The following is a 21614-nucleotide window of genomic DNA, read 5'->3' on the forward strand; positions in this document are numbered from 1 at the left end:
TTTAGTCAAAATCTATTATTTATTGTATTGTGATTAATATACAAAGGCACCATTTTATTTACCTAAATCCGAACAGGAGTGACAATGGAAAAAAACAAAATACAATATGAATGAAGTAGAGAGAAGGATGCAAAGTACCCATGTAGTTTTTTCTTTTTACAGAGGAATGTTGGCATGCTTTTTCCAAGGGTTGACTTGCTTTTTGCTGGCCAGAACTTCCAGGTCCCTGCAAATTCTTTTGCGTGTTGTGGATGGCTCGATGATATCGTCCATGAAACCTGCCGTGCAAGTATGAGAGAGATTGTATTGAGAAGCAGTTGTTGAAATATTATATTTAGGACATGTAATGTCATCTTTTCAAAATGACTTATTGAAAATGACACTTAAAATACAAATAGTCCTGCTAGTTAGTTGTACCTCTGACAGCAGCAGGGAAAGGGTTTGCAAATTTATCTACATATTCCGCTTCTGCTTCGGCCTGGTTCTCCTTCCCTCTGAAGATGATCTGAACGGCTCCCTGATATTACAAGTATACAAAAAAAATCATATTGGAATTCCTAAATGGCTGTAAGTTTACAATTGCCATATTCTGTAGTATGCCATGTAGCCTGTTGTTTCGGACCTTTGCACCCATGACGGCTACTTCAGCCGTTGGCCAAGCATAGTTGACGTCTCCTCTCAAGTGTTTGGAGCTCATCACGTCGTATGCGCCACCGTAAGCCTGTGAAAATTGTCACAAAATTGTCAAAACATGTCGTGATTTAATTGCCCAAAAAAGTACAAATTAGTCAGAGGTGGGCAACCAGGAGGGCCACATTTCTTGCACATTTTTGGAGGTGTTAGATCAAGCCTCTCAGATATTAGATGGACCTGAGCTAACCTCGCTAGGTTGCTGTGACTTGTCCTTGCTTTGGCGCATTACTACCCTAAGCAGTGGGATGTCTCTAACTCATGTTTGGCTCGAGAGCTGGATCCAGATTTTACTTTCTCAAGTGGGCGAATCAGTAGGAAATGTTTTTAATAAATGATAGTAAAGGATCTTTTCATTTCTAAGTACATTTATTTACAAACAAGGAAAAACATATTTATGTTTTGCATTAAATCTGTTATTTTAACCATTTAGAAGCAGGTTTACATCCGAACCAACTCACCAGAAACTCAAATGGGAGCTATAAGTAAAATAAACTTTCCTCAATTGTCATACTGATTTGAAATAAATACAAAATGAGAGTTGAGGCAGTAAAATGGTGATGACATCAGATCAAACTACTAGGCTGGGCCTAGTAAAGCTGAGAAAATACTGCACAATCTTGTATTTAACATAAATTCAGACTGGATATCAGCTCTTACACTTATACTACAGAATTGAGCTACAGACTTATTTTGACAGAGTATATTTGACATGCATGGTCTTAAAGTACTCTTGGACACATTATCCAGTTGAACCAATTAAGAACATTGGATCAGACATGGGCACATTGAGGCAGAGTCCCCCTTGCATGGATGAGCAGCCAGGACAGTATAAGACTAGGGATTATTTTAGATAAGACTGACTTCTGCTTTATTTTGAAAAGGGCTCCACAGGTGTGCATTGAATCATCTTGGCCTCCAGTAAATACTAAAACGAAAGAATATGCAGTCTCCTGGTTCTTATTTCTAGTAGAGCGAGCATTCAAGACAAACGACCAGGGCTGACATTGATAATCCTGGTGATTGGAATCACCTAAATTCAAGAAGAAAACCATCAAAAACGCAGGACATGTGACCCTCGCGGACCGGGTTGCCCGCCTCGATTCTAGAACTTAATCCAGATTAGCCAATGTAAACTGAAATTTTCAGTCCCCACCTTTCTCGTGATGATTGTGATCTTTGGCACTGTTGCCTCAGCAAACGCGAACAGCAGTTTTGCTCCGTGTCTGATAATCCCGCCGTACTCCTGAGACGTGCCCGGCAGGAAACCTGGCACGTCCACGAAGGTGATGATGGGAATGTTGAAGGCGTCGCAGAAGCGCACAAAGCGAGCGCCTTTTACTGAAGAGTTGATGTCTAGGCAGCCTAAAAACACAACAAGAAAAATCACAAATCTTATAACGGCTACTCCGAAAAAAGGCAGACATGATGACGGTGCCAACTCACCGGACGCCACCTTGGGCTGGTTGCCCACTATGCCCACCGTACGCCCGTTCATGCGGGCGAATCCCACCACGATGTTTTTAGCGTAGTCGGGCATGATCTCGAAGAATTCTCGCTCATCTGCGATCTAAAAAGGGAAAATACGCTTAGTATGTTTTTTGTGCACGGGTAATGAGGTTGTGACCATTTGGGAGCAGTGGTGTCTAACTCTTTTTAGCTCTTGTGCCGGGGGTCTTTTCAGAGGCTCGCAATTAAATTAGGATTCAGGGGGGAAATAGGTTTTTTTTTAACCTCACAAAAAAGTTATTTCTGTCGTGTTTGTCAATTTAAATAAAAAAGCAAAACAATTGAATACATTTCCACTTGTTTAACTCAAAGAAACTCAAAAATAAAAAGGCAAAAAGTCCTTTAACTTCGCTGTTACATTCTCTATTACAGTATAGAAAGGAGCTAAAGCTTCTTGAAACTCCCAGGTGCTATTTTAATTTTTCCTTTTTACGTATTCTTTAAACAGCGCGCCAATGACTTTAAGTAAAATAAAATTGAAGGGGGATTCCTTGATGTTCCCTGGTTGATTGATAGTCAGCAAATACAGCTACAGCGGGTGCTTTGTGAATGGCGCCTGGCTTTCGCGACATCCAGTGAATAGATTTACAACTGCAAGTCATTGTTGGACTCTGTGGTTCGTTTTTCTCTTGTGCTTCTCAGGCCACCTAAAATGATGTGGCGAGCCAGGAGTTTGACACAAGTGACTTACAGCATGGATAATGTCCAACATGTCGTAGGCTTTGGTTGACTCAAACGGGACGATGGTGTCCAGTGAAGGGACCAGGCGCTCACTAAAAGGAACAAAAAAAAAACGTTTTCCCATAACTATTACTATCCTTAAAATCTGTAATGAGGTGTTTTTCCTACCTGGAGTCGTGACATTCCCTGACAGGCGCAGAGTCTTGATTACTGAGTGGCAGGAAATTAAAGAAATGGCGAAGGTACAGTAAAGCTTCCACATCGTTCTCGAAAGCTCGGTGCGCCACGCCTAGATGGGGAGTACGCACGTTCATAACTTAAACATTAAATTTTAGTCGAAATCGTGGAGAAAAACCCGACAAGTTGACCGACCTGACACGCTGGTGTGCGTCTTCGCTCCGCCCAGTTCCTCCTGAGTGACGTCTTCATTGGTGACGGACTTAACCACGTCAGGACCCGTGATGAAAAGGTACGACGTGTCCTATGTGTGTATACTCATTGTTAGCATCAGTAATGCAGTTTTGTCAGTGATTTAGATGACACACTATAGAGCAGGATCACTAACACGATGCCCGTGAGCACAAAATGGCCCCCACAGACCATCTGAGCCGCCTGGTTCTGAAAATAGCTCACCAGTGATGGGTCATTGTGATTTTCTAGGAAATCAAAATTATAACTGGCATGATGTTTATTAATTCTAACTTCTAATATATACACTCTTCAGAACAAAATAGTTTTCCCTAGTGATTTAGGATCTAGTATCAATATTGGAACACGCCGCTGCCCTTCAATGCCGAGATCCGGCTCATCTATGAAGAGCGGGAGTATGCTTGACACCAAAGATGACCAGATGATGGAGGTGCTCTATCTGATTCAGATCATGAGGCTCCTGCTACTGGTTATCGTGGAATCCAGTAATGTCTTGATGTGTGAGAGCAATTCCCAACCCCTCAAATACTAGCCTGGAGAGGGGTGGGTACCGCCAGGGTGTAATTGCCCAAGAGACACCACAGGCGTTTAAGGGCTCCGTGAAACGTTATAGCATAGTAACAACATGGTTATAACTTTTTAATGCATATCAAACTGATATCCCTTTTAGCTAATTTGTTAATTATCACTCATCTTTGAAAAGGTTGCTGACCCATGCTTCAGAGTATATAATCCCAGTTGCAATTGAAAAATGTGAATTTTTCCAAAATTTCCGAGTCACACTAGTAAAAAGAATGCCTTTGTGTATTGTGCTATATGGCCCCCTAGTGGCTAAATTAGGCACATCAGTTTGAGCAGCGCAATAATTTCGATGTCATTTTTTTTGTCAACATTTGTCATACAACTACACATTTGAGGATGAACATGTTAAAAATTCCTAAATTTGTCAAAATTTGCACTTTGAAATTGTACAGTGAACCCGAAAAACAAGATTAAATTAAGCAAAAAAAAAAAAAAGGATAGTCCCAAGGCTATGGATTCCTCACTTTGACCATGAAGGTGAAATCGGTCAGGGCAGGAGAGTAGACAGCCCCGCCCGCGCATGGTCCCATGATGAGGGAGATCTGTGGGACTACCCCGGATGCCATCACGTTTCTCTGAAGGAATTCAAACAAATCCCATCAAAAAAAAATATACCAGTTTACGGTGTGCAACAGGGTTCCATTTTGGAACCACTTGTGCTTTCATGGTATTATTTATGCATTCTACTTGTCTTGATCTGATAGCATGAACTAACCAGGAATATGTCTGCATATCCTGCCAAAGACTCCACGCCCTCTTGGATGCGAGCCCCTCCGGAGTCATTCAGCCCGATTACGGGGGCTCCCACCATCATGGCTTGGTCCATGATCTGAAAAATAAAACATGATATTAAGCCACCACAGCACATTAACAGGAGATCCTCCTTACCTTGCAGATTTTCTGCGCGTGAGCACCAGACAGACTACCGCCAAATACAGTGAAATCCTACAAACATGGAAAGAAGAATTCAAGGATCTTATTTTAATGATATTAAAACGATAAAAAAAGTAGACTCACGGCCCCACCTGACTGAAAATGTACACCAGGCGGCCATTGATCCTGCCACTTCCCGTCACCACACTATCACCCGGGAACTGCAGTTGAAGGTAGGAAGTGACTTCATACACGCGCAAAATAATGTCATGGCGGCATGATAGTCACCTTATTCCGATCTTGCTCCATGCCGAAGTCAGAACAGCGATGCTCCACGAACATGTCCGTCTCGGAGAAAGATTCTGCGTCCAGCAAAAGCTCCACTCGCTCACGAGCCGTTAGCTTGCCCTGCGTGAACAAGTTTGAACTATTTATCTGGCTTTTCTGTGTTGACGTCACAAGTAAACCTGAGTTACATTATTTGGAACCCAAATGCAAATTTACTTAGACGGTGTGTAATATTTGACCACCAGATGTCGCTGAGTGAGGTCATGCAACTGGAAACAAGAGCTAAAAAGCACAAATAAAAAAATTAATGACGGACACTGAAAGTCAACAAACTGACATTTTTCTTATTTTTTTCTGCCAAGCCTTTCGTGAAGACAAAAAAATGGGAAGGGAAAGAGAAAGAACAAGGAAAAAGGGGAAAAAGCAAAAAGAAGAGAAAATAGGGGGAGGAAAGAACAGAATAAAAGAAAAAAAGGGAAAAAGAAAAGAGTGGGAGAAATGAAACAAAAGAGGAAAAGACACAAGGAGGCAAAATAAGAGAACAAATAAAAGAAATGAGGAAAAAATAACGAAAATATAAAAATAAAGAGTTAAAAGAAACGATAAGAAAAGAAAAAGAACAGGTTATTGTTTAAGAGGTACCCTTAGCTGCAAGATGGCAGAAAATTATGTCAGCGGCCCCTGGTTGAGTCCCATGTTATACAAAGTTACCGATATACATTGATCTTGAAAAATGCACTTTTATATTATAGTTCATGCATTTTTCCTTATTATTCAAATCGATGTTTGTTTTTAGATGAATAACGTTTTTTACCACTAGGGGGCACTAAATAACACACTGTCACTTTCATTTGTGCGGGATTTACAAACATGAACTCAATGTGTCTCATATTTTCTTATTTTGGTTGTGATTACGTCCCCAACCGTTTATTCAAAACGGTATTTTTTAATTTATCAGAGACTTTCAGTTTTCCGATGTTGCAGCACTCGTAGCGTGTGTTTTACTCCGTTCCCGTTATGAGTTTACTGAGAAAACGTAATCAGCTAAAAATAAATTACATTAAAGGCAACTACAACATGACGTCACATCATTACGTGCATTAGTGACGTCACGAGACATAAATAAATAGATTCTCACGCGTTTATGTTGCGCGTCGATTCTTTTCTGACCTCCCCCGACAAGTGCCGCCTGGCGTTTCTCCTCAATGCGCTCCCTGACGGAGAGGTGGCTGACCGAGTAGCTTCTGTTCCTCGGTAACGTCTGCGCGACATTTTTGGCCGGCGTGAAACTTTTGAAGGAAAGTCGCAAACCGTCGAAAAGTCGGCAGCTTCCCCGAGCAACACTGTAGGCCGCCATCATTGCTATTCGGAGATCTCCGGTGACAGAAGGGGAGCTGGAACCAGGAGGTTCTAAGCCAATAGCTAAGGAGGGGTGTTTTCTGTCGACCAATTGGATTAAAGGAAAGAGATGGAATAGGCGGGACTTGTGTATTAACCCATCTGGGTAGTTTGAAATGTGTCCTAAATATATTCTGTAATAATGGGAAACAACTTTATACGTACATATAGCCTATGTACACCAACCTTAGAAATGTCCTATTTTTTTACAAGAAAAAGCTTATTTTTTTTTTAATTAATCTGAAATACACCCCGTACGTTGTTGTGGTAAATGACTTCGCTTTAAATGAAATGATCTGCATTTATATAGTGCTTTTCAAGTCCATGACTTCCCAAGCGCTTTACAGTGTGCTTCACATTTCCCAATAGCGGCCTTGTATTGCAGCCATGTAAGACGCTAACCTTCTTATTGGGGGTATTAGGGGACAAACTTCGACCTGTAACACGGACAAGCCGGGATTCGAACTGGGATCCCTTAATCCCAAGACTCTACCCCCTGAGCTACTGCCGCCCCTGCCTGGTTTTGATGAAATATAGGGGCTATACATCAGTGTATAGAGGTCACTTTCCAGCAACCAGTAGTCAAGTGTTCTAATAGCATTACTAGGCTGACGAATGATTAGAAAACCCGTGTGCAACAATGTTACCACAACTGAAAACAGTTTAGAAGCTATAAAAATGACCTTCCTTTAAATGAGTACGTATGAACTTCAGAACGTCCAGAAAAAGAGAACTTTCATGCAAAATGCATCATTCCATTCTTGTTCTAAACAATGAAAGCAACTTCATACCAGGAATTACTGAGGAATTGAAGATCTTCTGCAAGGGTGTGTACTACTCACATCATAGATCCGCCCACTAGGCTCTATGCAGAGTAGAAAAAAGAAGTGGAAGGATGACACCCACAGTACAATAGAGTCTCGAGTGTGAGGAAAAATATGCCTTTCAGGTCCTCAACTTGCAGCTTGGTACCCTCAAAACACTATTGTCAATATTACAGTGAAAAGGCAACTCCAATATGCTGACCAACAAAAGAAAGAGATTCATATGAGCACAAGAACACAGACATCTCATTTGATAAATGAACTGTACCTTCATGGAAAACTCCAAATTACCCCAAACCTTGCAACCTAGGTGTATCTATTTGCATTTTGATTGATTTTAAAAAATAAATGTCCTTCTATGTGCTGACAGTCAAGATATGGGGCATAATAAAATAGTTAACTAGGCATTAGCAGGTAAATTAACACACGTTCCAGGACGTCATTTTGGAAAGGAACATTATCCCGTCAAGATCAAAGGTTTGAGTTTGACAATTAACTTGAGGAGAAGCTACCTATTTATATAATTTATATAAAGAATTTTTTTGACGTCTATGATTTGTTCAACGTAGCATTAGCTTTTTTGTTTTTGTTTGTTTTCTCAGTAAATAGCTCAACAACTATAGAGTACAACTATCCTTGCACGTTTTTTTACCGAGTCCCAAGTTGTGCTTGCTTTCCTCAAACCATTCCTGATGAATTAGTGAAAAAACAATCTGAACTCAATAAAAATAAAAGACTATGGATTTTAAAATTAGGGAAAAAAAACACATGAACATCATATGAACGTACATTTTAAAATATAATTGAAGAGAAAAACATTTCCATTTATTTTACATAACATGAGCTTTCCCTGGGCAGCACGGCGACGCAGTGGTTAGCGCTTGTGCGGCAGTTCTGAGGTCATGAGATCGAACTTCCTGTGTGGAGTTTGTATGTTCTCCCCGTGCTTGCGTGGGTTTCCTCCGGGCACTCCTGTTTCCTCCCACATTACAAAAACATGCATATTAGGTTAATTGACCAGTCCAAATTGTCCCTAGGTGTGAAAGGGCAAGTGAATTGTCTGTCTCTGTGAGCCCTGCGACTGGCTGGCAACCAGTTCAGGGTGTCCCCTGCCAACTGCCCCAAGATAGCTGGGATGGGCTCCAGCACCCCCGCGACCCTACTGAGGATAAGCGGTGCAGATAATGGATGGATGAGCTTTACCTAGAAGGAGCTGACATTCTTTTCCGCCATCTGCAGAATTTGCTAACTAGTGCCATTCCCCTTATTAAATGATAATAAACCTTACAAACTCAGCACCTATTTACATACATCAAGGCCGACTATATAGAATAAAAACAAAGATCATTAACCTAATATACAACACAAACAACTTTTCCAGGATCTTTCTTAGTTTCTTTCCCCTTACTTGCAAAAATAATTGTGTAACTTAAATATGCGTAGCAGTAATTATATAAATATATATATTACACAATTGTACAAACATTGTTATTCGCCAAACACAAATTGAAATGGTCAAAAAACGTAAAATAGGGGAATCTTATTGTATTTGCTCCTTTCAGTTCAGTACAGTAATCCCTCGGTTATCGCGGTTAACGGGGACCAAAACCACCCGCGAAAAGTGAAAATTTGCGAAGTAGCGACGCCCCTTCAAAAATGCTTAAATAAAAAAAAATAAAAAAAATTGTATTATTATTTTAAAAATTATTTTATTTTATTATTTTTTTAGACCCGGTTAATGGGGACCAAAACCACCCGCGAAAAGTGAAAATTCTCGAAGTAGCGACGCCCTTTCAAGAATGCTTTAAATTATTTTATTTTATTTGACCCGCGAAGCTCTGAACCCACGAACGTGGAACCGCGAAGTAGCGAGGTCCCACTGTATTTTCACAAGGCGGTTTGCAACAATGGCCAAAGAGGGCGATGTGACAAAACATAAACCCCCCTTCCTATTTCCGTTCTGGCAACGGTAACCACGGTAACTGGTGAGCTCTCGCGTGACTTCTATACGCCTCGGACGAGAAAAGGATTCGCTATGGAACGAGGCGCTTAATGCGAGGAAGTGCATATCAAATGATTGATGACATTTTCAAAAAGGCGCAACCGGCTTCATTTGTCTTTTGCCGCTCGACTCCCACGCAAAGAAGAAGCTACCACCACGCCACAACTAATATAAGGATTTACCCAATTGAGCAGCCCGAGTGGAATGTAAACATTCCCGATAGCTCCTTCGTTTTTGCGGCGGTTAGCTAACCATGCTAACTTTAGCTTTGTTTACATGGAGCGCGCGCCGTGTACTATCTAGCTAACTGCTAACCGACTCTACCGCTAATAACCCGTCTTTGGTTTGTACCAGTCAAACGACTTCGTTTAAAAAATATTTTATTCATGGCCGAATTGCTGGAGTTAACGTGTGAGCCAACACGCCGCCGACTTCACAGCGAGTGTGCTAGCCGGCTAAGCTAGGTTATAGCCTAGCTTGCGTTAAACAATGCTAGCCCTTTGAGAATTTACAACGTACAACGTTTGCCTTTTTAGTAATAATGTGAAAAAAGGAGGATATGAGAGTGAGTGGTTCAAAAACAAACTCTATTTATGTAAATATAATTTTTAATTGCGTATCAATGACTTGCTGCTTGACACTAGGTTAATAGAAGTAGCATTTAATACCCGTCTGCTATATTTTGGTTACAACCACCTCCACACCACTCCCACATCCCCCAAGTTTTTCCCCGGTGGCGGCTGCGATGAACCCGGTGAGCGCGGCTGCCTTGTACGTGTCCGCTAGCCGGGCCGTGCTGCAGTGCGACCCGCGGCACCCCAACACTTTTTCGGACATGTACACGCTGCTGCCCTTCTTCCGTCAGTCCTTGGCTTGTCTGGTTTGTGGTAAGCGAAACTTTTATTAACGATCGTGTTTTTGTGTGGATCACGCCGCGAGTGGGTGTGTGCGACGCAAGTTGTCGTCGCCTTGGCAACCGAGCCTCTGTCTCCACTGTGACGGCAAAGCGTTAACATTTCCTTGTAATTGATCTTCTTGCATAGAGAATGTAACGCGATTACATTAATTGCTATTGATTAAAGCGTAGTGTACATTTTTACAAAGAGACTCACTCGAGGATAAACATTTAAAGGCTCCGAGACTGTTTCTTCCCCTGTGCCATCACCAACCCAAACAACCGCACGCAACTGAAAAATATCTATTTTGGGACTAATTTGGAATTTTTATTACGACAAAATGTTTTTGCACTACTTCAAGTTCTCTTATGATGCACTTTTGTTTGCACTATTATTAGTCCCAAAGCACTATATTCCCAATATGTTTGCCTCATATGTATGGACAGTCATTTGTCCTTATCTTTCTCATTAAAGTCCTTAATATGGGTTTATGTTGAACTGCCATTTTTTATCCCCCACATCAACTCAAGATCCAATGACTGCTTTGGTCAAGGCACAGATTTAACAATTGACCTAAATTATAAATCTTTTATTGCCACATAATGACTAAATTCATATTTACAAGGTTTACAGTGTTTGATTAGTGTTCATCAATCATAACATTTTAATGTGGGGTTTTATACACAACTTTGATTATCTTACAGTGCTATTATATTAGCATAGTTCTATGGATCTGTTCCCTGTACAGTCAATGTTGCATCTTTGTATTATATTTCTGCAACAAAACAAAAAAAATTTTGGACTGTCAATTTAATGTCAATGTTGTTTTCCAATAGGTTGAATGTTGGTTCCTGATTGTGAGGGTTTTTTTTTTTTTTTGTTCAATTCCCTCTGCTAGCCTCAAATATAAATGAAATATTTGTCCCAATCTAGGCGAGCTAGTACGTGATCCGGTATCGGCCCCGCACCCTGGCTGTCCGCATCACGTGTGTCTTGGATGTCGTGGCCAAAAGTATTCGGCGGGACGGACAGCGTGCGGTCGATGCCGCGACGTTTCTGCCTACCAGGAGGACAAGCAACTGTCGTTGCTGGTGCAGCTCTACCGGAAGTTGTGCGTCTACGTGGCTCAATCGGCGCTGCTGCCCTGCGTCAGCACCAATGTCGAGCTGATGGCATTGCTGGAGGAAGCGGTGCTGTCACCTGAGGAGGACACGGAGTTGCTGGACCCTCAGGATTCAAGTATGAAAAATATTATTTTAGTTTACATAAAATAACGAATAATTGTACATGTGTTTTTATTAATGAAATGTCATTGAGCTTTCAAGCTTCAATTCATTTAGATTTTTTTTTATTCCAGGTTAAGCATGGTTTTCATTACAGAATATTGTATTTGATAGAATATGAGCAAGACACAAGAAAAAAATCCTGAGCAATTGATTATCTGAAAAAAAACAATTACTTATGGTAATGATTGTTGGTTTTAGCTTTACAGGACAGACCGACTTATCGAAGATTCTCATGGAGTGTCATTGGGTTCAGTTTTGAGGCCTTTGATGTTTGCCTTGTGTTTGCTATTTGCACGCCTTGAACAATTAAAACTGCACAGCTAATGAAATATTATCAAAACAAAAGTGAAAGCAGAATACAACTAATGAATAATTTATAAAAACAGAATTGAAAGTATTGCAACCCTCGCAGGAATTCTGCGTTGCTTGTACAACTTATACAAATTTTAAAGTTAAAAAAATAATAAATAAAAAGTATCCCAACCCTAGCTGTGTTGCTTAAACAACTCGTTAAAATATACATTAACCAAAGTAAAAAGAGAATTAAAAATACTCCAACCCCGGCAGGAACCTTGGAAGTCGAGCCTGTGGCAGAGAGCAAACACGTAAAGGATGGCAATTTGGTGGCGAGCGGGTCGGTTGGCGGCAAGCCGGCAGATTGTGACTCATTGGACAGCCACTTGAAACCAGAATCCCTCACCGTGAAGTCACCAGCCCCCACAAAGGAACTGCGCATTCCCGCTGAACTCTACCAAGAGCCGGGGGAGTGCAACGGGGCACTCTTGGAGAGCCTGGAGCCCTCCTCACCTGAGTTGGAGGTGTGCGAGGTGATGGAGGAGGCGCCAAATCCACCCCCTGCAGGGCGCCTCTCCACGTCTGACACGGCTACCTTAGAACTGAGTCTTACCACTGGACCTTTTGCCCCTGGAGCCTTTGCCCCCGGATCTTTTCCGGCCGGGGCTTTTGCCCCCACGCCGGGTGGCCGTGAACTGGAAGAGGGCGAGGTTCTTCTCCTCAGTGTGGAAGAGGTCCTACAGACATTGGATCCCCTTCAACCGGCCACTGACGGCCCCCCAGATCGCCACACCCACATGTACCTACATTTGGACTCTGCCCACAACTACACCCAGCTGCACTCGGACAGGACTCCAATGGCGCCAAGCCCCTCGTTCCCGGCCCACCCTCCGGCTGGCCCAATCCCTTCCTCGCCTACCTCGCCTTCATTGTCGCGCCGCAAACGTTCACGATCGGAGAGCGACCGCGAACAGGTAAAGCCCCTCCCTATCTCTTCAATTTTGCAGGGGCCGCCATCGCCGCGGCATCAACATGCCAACAACCCCACTACGCCTTCTTTCACCGCTCCACCAACACACGCCTATTCGGCGCATTACAACGGGACATCACCCAAGCCCCCCCGCCACCATCATCAGCACCACCATCACCACCACGGCAAGGGTTCCCGCAAGCATGCCGAGATAGGAGCCAAGAAGAAATCGCGATCGGGGAACAAGACCAAAGAGCGCAGCAAAGAACAGCGGATTCAGCTGTCCGGATGCCTGGTGCCCCCTCCCCCAGCGCGGCCCCCGTACAAGAAGCCCGTGGAGAAGAAAGGCTGTAAATGTGGACGAGCTACTCAGAACCCTTCGGTGCTCACCTGCAGGGGACAACGTTGCCCCTGTTACTCCAATCGCAAGGTGAGAAAACAATTGTTCTGTGACTTATTTTTCTGCAGCATTGCATCAATATGCATTCATGTATTTCCCTTTTTTAGTTGTGATTTAAAAAAAAATCTTCAGCAAAAGATAAATGCCCTGCTCTGATAATTTTCTAAAAAATAAGAAAATACACTAATGGATTTTGAACTTACAAGGAGAGAAGCCAAACCTTGGAAAAGAGATTCAAACCTGTTCTAAAAGCCCTCCTGTGAGTCATTTAGTTTTTATTTAATCTCCTAGGTTACAAAAGCTGGTCTGCCCTAAAGCTTATGGAAATGAAGAACAGCAACATGATTAGCCAATAATGAAAGTATTATTAAGTATAATGGTAAAAATAAATAACCGGTGTCAATATTGATAAACAGTATAAACGTATATTTTTGAAATAGTTTTGCATACTCAATCAAAAGTAAAAAAAAAAAACCAATATTTAATGATATTTTTCCAGATTCAGTTATTTCTATATGTGCAACTATTTTTTCCCTGTTTGATTTTCAAAAACATTTGTTAATGTCCCCTGTATAGGAATGCATCTTTAGTTTTAGCTTTTTCTTATTATTTTTACATTCGATTCATTTATTTATTTATTTCATTCATTTCTTGTGATTAAGGGAAATGCAAGTAAAAATGAATTGACTCTACCAATTTACTTTTAAACACAGGTGTAGCGAAAAAAATGTTCCAACCCAATGTCAAAATTTTTTGGGGCTTTTTACCAAAACAATTTTTTTTCCTGTGCTGGCGCTTTCCCATCCATAAATAACATAAATTGCCTGTCTTAATCAATTTTTTAATCTGTTTATTTTGAATCCTGTTTCTTTTCTAAATGTCATTCATTCTGGACACTACCTTGTTTTTCTACATTTGAAACATTGCAGCTTATCCTTTTTTTCCGTGGCATGACCGAGGAAAACGGCAGCTGCTCTTTTGCTAAAATGCATGTGTTGGAAATACAAAACAATGCGGCAATGCCTGGAAACATTTATGACACCCTTTTAGAAGAGAAATTAGTCTGTGTTTTTGCCAACATTACTCGTACAATACACAGCAGGAGCAAAAGGGTAAGATTAACAGTACTTTATTGTATATTTGCAAAACACTCAACATTTTCACCCACAACCCAAGTTCTCGAGTCCTACATCTTTTTAATCGGGTAGTTTACAGGAGTCAAGACTGACCGTTGTGTTTTTGGTTGTTTCTGGCCTCAGGCGTGCCTGGACTGCATCTGTCGCGGCTGCCAGAACTCGTACATGGCAAACGGCGAGAAGAAGCTGGAGGCGTTCGCCGTTCCCGAGAAGGCTCTCGAGCAAACGCGACTGACGCTCGGCATCAACCTGACCAGCATCACGGCGGCGGCCGCCCTTCGCAGTCCCAACGCCAGCGGCCTTCGAGGCGGCACCTTAGTCAACGTGGCAACGGCCACCGGCGCACCCGTCGCCACCGCCTTCCTGTCCGCCTCCACCCCGCCCAGAGACCCCGCCTACGAGGACAGCCTGGAGCTGCTCATTGGCTGAAAACCCCCCGCAAGATGGCGGGCTAATCAGGTGCTCATTTGAATGTTGCTCGCCACACCCGGTGCCCCCCTGAAGGGGGCGCTTTATGGCAGCTTTTCTTCTTCTGTGGTGGATTATACGCAGTAGTCGGATTAGCGTGGGTGTGCCAATCTTGTATCGTTTGTCTGTGTGTAAGTATATGTGCGGTATCGATTCCCCCCCTTTCGAAGGCAATAGTAACACCCCCGTCCCACTCCCGTCACCTTCTGTGCAAGCAACAGGGACGTGGAAGCGCTTCCCCTGACATTTAGCTCTGCTAACACTTAGCTTGATGCGGAAAAAAAAACCAACCACAATCAAGCTACCGTATTTTCAGGTAAATTGCACCAGGTTATAAGGCGCATCCCCAAAAATAGTCTTTGGTCAGATCTGTTTCGTATATATATATATATATATATATATATATATATATATATACGTATAAGGCGCATGCAATTAAAAGTACAGGTAGAGCTACCGTATTTATTCGTGTATAACGTTTCCGTATTTACTACACTCTTTCTGGATTAGTGCAATGAAATATCAGTCTAAAGTGTCGTTGACCAAGATTGTAGAGGATCGTATGCACATGGAACCAAACTGCGTTGAGGCAAAGATGGCACCAAAACCTGACCACTAGACCGCTAGTGATAAAGATCACTGGTTCTCAACTGGTTTGGCTTACCATTACACCCTCAAACATTTGCACTTCTCAATTTTATCCAATAAAATGATTGTACAGTTTAAAGCATTGATAGTATTATAAACTCACCCTTTTCTTTCAAAAACTACATTGCCTATGGGCAACCCCCTAAAACCGCTTTAAAATAGCCAGATACTAAAAGAAATTGCAAATATTATTAAAGCGTGTCCTTCAACATGGAGAATTTTATTATGTAGTTAAGATTAATATACTGGTAAAAAGGTAAAAACTCTACATTTTAAACGATTTACTGTACTTTCCAGCAGTGCTTCAATGGCGGACACTTGTATACAATTTTTGTATTTCGCAATCGTTTCCTTCTTGGACGCAATCGTTGTTGTCTCCATTTTCACTTTTCCTTCCCTTTATCACTAATGTGACCCATTATCATTGACTGAAAAGGGAAATAAAACCATCAAAATCTCAATAAAATGAGATGATCCCTCTCAAGCACACTGAGTAATTAAACAGGAACAAAGAGTGAGCAGAGCATTATCGCCATTTACTGTTAAGGAGTGTAATCGATTTTGTTTTTTCTTCTTTCTAGCAATTTATTGTAATATATTGCTGTTTTGGGGGCCACTAACCCCCCACCAGTTAAACACTTGTCTAACATGTCGCAGACCAAAAAAATCAAAACATTGTATGCAACAGATATCGAAACTGGGTCGCGGCTGTAATTGCGCTGAAACCTTACCACTAGACCACGCGTGATATAGATGCGTTTCTCTCAACTGGTATTTTCGGTCGCAGACTTGTTTTCAGTGGGTTGTGGAGGGTCAATTACACTCCTTAACAGTAGATAGTTATAATGCCCTGCTCGATCTCTTCAGTCAATTGGGAACGCCTCGATAGCATCAGACAGGGACCACATCTCGTTTGATCTGGGATTCTGTTGGTTTTTAGTTCCTTCTTCTTTCCCATACTTTACAATTCATTTACTCGATATATTTGAGAAGTGGAATATTTTGGGTGATTTGGTCGCATCTTGTCGTTGGGATGGAATAGTGGTTCCTGAAGTCCGAGCAGTTGAGAACCACTGGTATAGATGACGTATGAAAAGGCATTCGATTTTTCTCCTCACGGCGCCACAGGTGAATTTGAGAGGAATAAGTCAGCCTGAAAGGTATGAAAAAATGCACAAGAGCTTGAATTTATATCGTTCATCACGACCTTTTCTTTTCTCCATTATTCAACATTTGTTTCTGGCACTAGGTAAAAAACCGTGTGATAATGAGATAAAATCTAATTTTCGCACGTCATCTGTATCACTGGAGCTCCGGTTGACAGTCTCGCCGCCGCGAACCCAGGTTTAGTTCCCATTGCACGCAATGTTATGCGATTTCTAGTCATCGATGTTTAGCGATTGCACAAATACGTTGTTACACCGTAAAACCTTCTGTAGTAACGCACACAAATAAATATTGTATGCATTTCCAATCGTATTCACCAGTATTTTGCAGTATATAAGGTGCACTTTCAAATTTCTGGCCAATTTGGGGTTTTGGGTGCGTCTTATAGTCTGGAAAATACGGTTTGCGTTTTTATTTTTTTAATCCTGCAGACAACCCCCCACCCTCAATATTTTTCACGCCAAATGACAGGTTTTTGTGCGAGTGTGTGTGTTTTATCCAAAGGCTCAAAATAATGTCAAAATGTTCCAATTTAAACGCGCACCGTTTATTCAGCTCAATAACCAAAATCCTTGCGATTTTAGTCTACTGCCAAATATTTAATTTTATAATGTTCTGACTTTTTTGGGGGGAAAACAATGAAAAAAAAATGGTTAAAATGACCCAAGATTATTATTTACTTGATTTGACTTATTGTTTTGTTACTCTCCTCCGCACCTCCCATTTCACTACATTTTAGTAAATTTATGATTAGATTTACTGTATTTCTGGTCAGTTAGGAGCACTTTTTTTTCTGGCAAATGTTGGGTTTCCAGGTGCGCCTTTTTGTCCGAAAAATACGGTAAATACATCAAGAAAGTGTATGATTGATTGATTGCTTTTAACACCTTCACTCTTGAAAGAGTTTAAACGGTTGATCTTCGACGTTTCTAGCTTTCAAATGTGTTATTTTCACATATGTCATTGCAGACCCCCTTTAACTCGATTATCACTGTTTGATCAATCACTTGACGTTATTGGGTTTAATCTGCCAACTTTTTTTTTCTAATATTCCAAAATTGGGTAATTGATCAGCTAACTTGTTCTCAAAACATTATTTTGAGCCTTGTCGTCTACATGTGAGAGGATGTATGTGTGAGAGTGTGTTCTAATGTGAGATTTTGTCACGAGGGAATGTTTACTCAAAATGTATGGTCACTGTAAGGGTCCAGGAAGGGAGGGGGACCCGCAAAACATTTACTAAAAACCACCCCGAATAAAAAAAAGGACTGAAAACGAGCGCACTAAATTCTCGGAACGGTAGCAAGCGCGTGGTGATGTAAACAAGAATCAACGTACACGATGTAATATTCCCCGTCTGTGTGCGTTTTGGTGTGTCTTTTGTTTTTGGGCATTACTTGAAGGCGATCTAGTTTTTAGCTTGTTATTTTGTATGTACGGCTAAAAGTGTTTTGGGGACAAAAACATTCACTGCCACAACAACACGGACACTGTCGGTTGAAGTAAAACACGTCATTAAAGGATAGTTTTTTACTTTTTCATTGGTGTGTGCGCGTGTGGGTGTCTTTGTGCAGAGTGTCGAAAAGGATGAAAACATACCGAAAAATTAGTAGTCCAAACCACCATATATGAAGTTATATAATTCGGAGTTTTCTTCGGGTGTCACCTCAAAAATGTTAGCTTCTGTGGTTAGCTTCCAAAGCAACGTTGTACGATAGCATGGCTCTCAACTTCAAAACAGCTTTAAGTTTCAAATCATTTGAAGCACCTTCATTTTAAAGTGCTGTCAAAATCCGACACTATATAGCTCAAATTAAAGCTTTAAGTTTTAAAGATGCAGAAAAAAATGTCTGATTAATTTTTAATAGTGCCTCTCAAAGTTAAAAGGTTTAACTCCAAATTAAAGCTTCTGAGTTACCTCAAACGGAGTTAAAAGCATTTCAAAACTCAGATGTTAAAACTTCAGCTTTAAACACTACTGATTATTGGGCGGATCTGTAAATGAGTTAAAGCTGCTTTAACTCGGAGTTAAAGCCTCAATAAAGTTGTTGCTGAATTAAAGCTGTTCAATTTGTGAGGTAAAGCAGCTTTCGTCTTTTAACTCACGAGTTGAAACCAAGCTTTAACTCAAAAATAATGTCCATGGTTCATTTTCTAGTGCTGTCAAAAGCTGACTCTAATATCTGAGTTAAAGCTTTAACTCAATAAAGCCGCTAAGAAGTAAATGTCCGTGGTTAAGGTTTTATGCTGCAGACACTATAACGTTATAGTTTTGACTATTAAGCAGGGTTCGTACACCTTTTATAATGGCAGAATTCAAGTACTTTTCAAGGACTTTCAAAGCCATTTTTCAATTTTTTTTTCCAGTACTATTTATAGAATTCTAGTGCCAATCAAAAGAAGAGAAGCAAAAATTCTGAATCCAGCCCAAACTTTATTTCAGAACTGTAAAACCCTGGCCTTTAGCTTAAACCAAAGTTCCTAACTGTTTTTCAAACCATACTCAAGGCTCTTAACCTATTTTAAACCCTAATATGGAGCTCTAACTCTTGTGCAACTCTAGCCCCAACCCTATTTCAGAACCTTAAAAATAGAGAGCCTAAACTTTAAATTCTAACCGTAACCCCAATCCTAGTTTTGAACCATAAGAGGTTTAAAACCCTTATTTGAAGCCCAAACCCTAGCTTTCAACCCAAGCCAACTCCAAACGTAAGAAACATGGCAACAATTTCAAGCATTTACAAGCATTTAAACCTTGAAAACAACAATAGAATGAATCATCTAAGGACTTGTACGAACCCTGCATTAAAGCTGATTAAAAATGTCCGTAGTTAACATTTTGAAGGAGTGCTGCCAAAAGCCGACACTTTAACATCTGAGTTAAAGCTTTAACTCAATCAGCTTCAACCAATGTCTGAAAAGATTTACCTACCGGTATTTTAAGGCTTAAAACATGTTTATAGATCAAATGTTTTTTTTTTGACCATTTCTAGCTTCCTCTCTTTCCGCTATTAAATTTCAAGGCTAACCTGTTACATCCCAGTTAGCTAATATTAGCACTAATCAAATGTTAGCTTCAATTTACAAAAAACAATTAAAAAAAAAAACTTTAATTGTAAAAAACCTGTGAAATAAGCTAGCACAGCTCTTCTCTGCTTGCAGTTCTACTTGAGAGCTGCGGGTGGAGTCCTTGCACTCTTACAGCAGGGGTCTCCAACATCGTGCCTGCGGGCATGAAGTAGCCCTCTACGACCAACTGACTCGTAGAAATGGGTCATTGTGATTTTCTTGGAAATTTGATTTCTAACTGGCATAATGTTCAGTGCTTGACTGAGTCTATTTTAACCTAATCATTCCAACCTGGTAATAACATAGTAATAGCATGTTACTTGAGAAATGTTTATCAAGCTGATAGCCCTCAATGCTAACCTGTAACAAAAAAGCGCTGGGCTTTAAAATGGTTGGAGACCCCTGCTCTACAGCAACGTGGTGCCCCTAGAGGACAGTTGAGGTGACAATCGACCTGTCCGGAAAATAGCTCCCCAGTGCTGGGGCATTGTGATTTTCTTGTAAAATGATGTTTGTTTAGTGGTCAACTAAGTCTATTTAACCCTACTTCTTGTTTTCTCTTTCTGTCTTGCTTTTTCTCTCTCTCTCCTCTCTTTCTCCCTTCTTTTTTTCCTTTCTTTCTCTTTCTCCTTTTTTATCTCTCTCCTTCCTACTTCCAACATACATAGTAAAAATAGTAAGTAGTACAAGACAAGTTGCTATTTTACAAATTCAAACTAGATGCTCTTTGCTCTACTAGTTAGCAAAAATGAGCTCTCAGCTTGAAAGAGACCCCTGCTCCACAGCCATCTGTCGAGGGCGCATTTTAGCACGCCGTTCATCACTCGTCAGGGCGCGACTCGAGCGGTTGTTCCCGACCTGGGGCGGCCATAAAGTTTATCCCACCAGGAAGGTCCCAAAGTAGCTGGCCCTGCCGTCCGTTTCCAGGGCGCTGGCGTTGCCCACGGCGACGAAGATGCGGTCGTCGGGCTGCAGGAAGGCCGTACCCGCCTGGTTGAGGGAGAACATGCCCGGCTCTCTCCCGCGAGGCCAACAAGCGCTTCGAGAAGACTTCATGAGCAGGATGGGGACCGTGTACGAGCTCATCTACGGAAACAACATAAGCTCAATCTCAGTGTTTTCCATACCATATAGAGTAATTGGGTTTGCCAGGATCTTATGAACTCACGTTATTATTGAATATGACCATATTTTTAAAGTGAATCAAAAAATAAGATTTCTCATGTAAAAGATCGCAAACGCCATGGGGTGCTTGTTTGCACCCTTTTGTTGGTCTCACTCGAATTTGGTTAATCTTAAAGGATTTTATACATTTGAATATAAAGGATTTTATACAATCAAATACAAATTACATTTAATGCAAAAGATATTCACTGGCTGGGCTGTGGTGCGAGGTCAGGGCACCCTGGTAGAAAATGTTGTTTACAGGAACGGCGGGAACGGGACGTAAGGCTGATAAGATAATCAGCACATCCAGACGCAGAAAGGTCCTGATGACGTAGAAACGCTCAGTGTTGTTTTGAGTATTCCAGACATCGCGACGCTCTTCTACGAGATGGTGAAGCCCAGTGGGGGGGGGCTTCCTTGGCATGCCCATGGTAGGAGCCGGCACTCCATTATGCGGGGAGAAGATGGCCAAGAAAAAAAAGCTAAAGGACTTCAGAAGAGGGCTTCCCAGAGACTCCAACGTCACTAATGCGGCCGTTTTCGATGGAGTACACTTGGTTACATTTTTAATGAAATTAAATCTGCCCCCGTGTGAAAATGTCTGCTTTCTTGTTCATCTTTTACCTCAAGAAACCAGTGCGCATAAATTGTTGGGTGAATATAGATTGTAGATTGTGTTTGATTAATGGAGTCGGATAACTAATTCGAACAATTTGGTAAACAGTACATTTTGACATTAATTCCCAACAATCTGTATATTGGTTTATAAGCGATGTAGAGTGAAAAACTAAAGGCAACTATAGTACTAAAATACATTTTTATCCATTCATTTCATCC

At 41.3% G+C, this 21614-nt stretch overlaps 3 protein-coding genes across 5 annotated transcripts in view; 1 reads left to right on the forward strand and 2 right to left on the reverse strand.

The window, feature by feature from the left end:
* Positions 1 to 6450, reverse strand: pccb (propionyl-CoA carboxylase subunit beta). Its single transcript, XM_088353677.1, has 14 exons — positions 6191 to 6450; positions 5053 to 5172; positions 4917 to 4985; positions 4780 to 4836; positions 4607 to 4720; positions 4356 to 4466; positions 3253 to 3361; positions 3049 to 3169; positions 2891 to 2972; positions 2137 to 2260; positions 1847 to 2055; positions 623 to 721; positions 418 to 517; positions 1 to 278 (listed from the first exon to the last, which is right to left on the reverse strand). Exons 1-14 carry the CDS (start codon positions 6410 to 6412, stop codon positions 157 to 159), a joined length of 1659 nt encoding a protein of 552 aa, XP_088209803.1. The 5' UTR covers positions 6413 to 6450; the 3' UTR covers positions 1 to 156.
* Positions 6196 to 20232, forward strand: msl2a (MSL complex subunit 2a). 2 transcript variants are annotated; one of them, XM_088353676.1, is made up of 4 exons: positions 6196 to 7277; positions 11106 to 11411; positions 12026 to 13152; positions 14382 to 20232. In XM_088353676.1, the coding sequence occupies exons 1-4, from the start codon at positions 7154 to 7156 to the stop codon at positions 14685 to 14687; spliced, it is 1863 nt and encodes a 620-aa protein (XP_088209802.1). In that variant the 5' UTR covers positions 6196 to 7153; the 3' UTR covers positions 14688 to 20232. The 2 variants fall into 2 exon arrangements, with proteins under 2 accessions (XP_088209802.1, XP_088209801.1); XM_088353675.1 differs by lacking the exon at positions 6196 to 7277 and adding an exon at positions 9302 to 10163.
* The window catches only part of LOC148351907 (tumor necrosis factor ligand superfamily member 10-like), a 15952-nt gene continuing 12394 nt past the window's right edge, over positions 18057 to 21614 (reverse strand). For both annotated transcript variants that reach the window (XM_088353679.1, XM_088353680.1), the window contains exon 6: positions 18057 to 20696. In XM_088353679.1, the coding sequence (XP_088209805.1) occupies positions 20487 to 20696 (210 nt within the window). In that variant the 3' untranslated portion in view covers positions 18057 to 20486. The remainder of the gene's footprint in view (positions 20697 to 21614) is intronic.

This window comes from Urocampus carinirostris, chromosome 15 (genome assembly GCF_059441175.1).
Source record: "Urocampus carinirostris isolate Australia breed hairy pipefish chromosome 15, RoL_Ucar_1.0, whole genome shotgun sequence".
In the NCBI taxonomy this organism is placed as follows: domain Eukaryota; kingdom Metazoa; phylum Chordata; class Actinopteri; order Syngnathiformes; family Syngnathidae; genus Urocampus; species Urocampus carinirostris.

Coding starts and splice junctions, on each gene's coding strand:
- pccb (XM_088353677.1), bottom strand. CDS start 6,412: ATGATGGCGGCCTACAGTGTTGCTCGGGGAAGCTGCCGACTTTTCGAC. Junction 4,467..4,606: donor GATATGCAGACATATTCCTG/GTTAGTTCATGC, acceptor GAATTCCTTCAG/AGAAACGTGATGGCATCCGG. Junction 3,362..4,355: donor ATTTCACCTTCATGGTCAAA/GTGAGGAATCCA, acceptor ATACACACATAG/GACACGTCGTACCTTTTCAT.
- msl2a (XM_088353675.1), top strand. CDS start 10,022: ATGAACCCGGTGAGCGCGGCTGCCTTGTACGTGTCCGCTAGCCGGGCC. Junction 11,412..12,025: donor GCTGGACCCTCAGGATTCAA/GTATGAAAAATA, acceptor CAACCCCGGCAG/GAACCTTGGAAGTCGAGCCT. Junction 13,153..14,381: donor CCTGTTACTCCAATCGCAAG/GTGAGAAAACAA, acceptor TTCTGGCCTCAG/GCGTGCCTGGACTGCATCTG.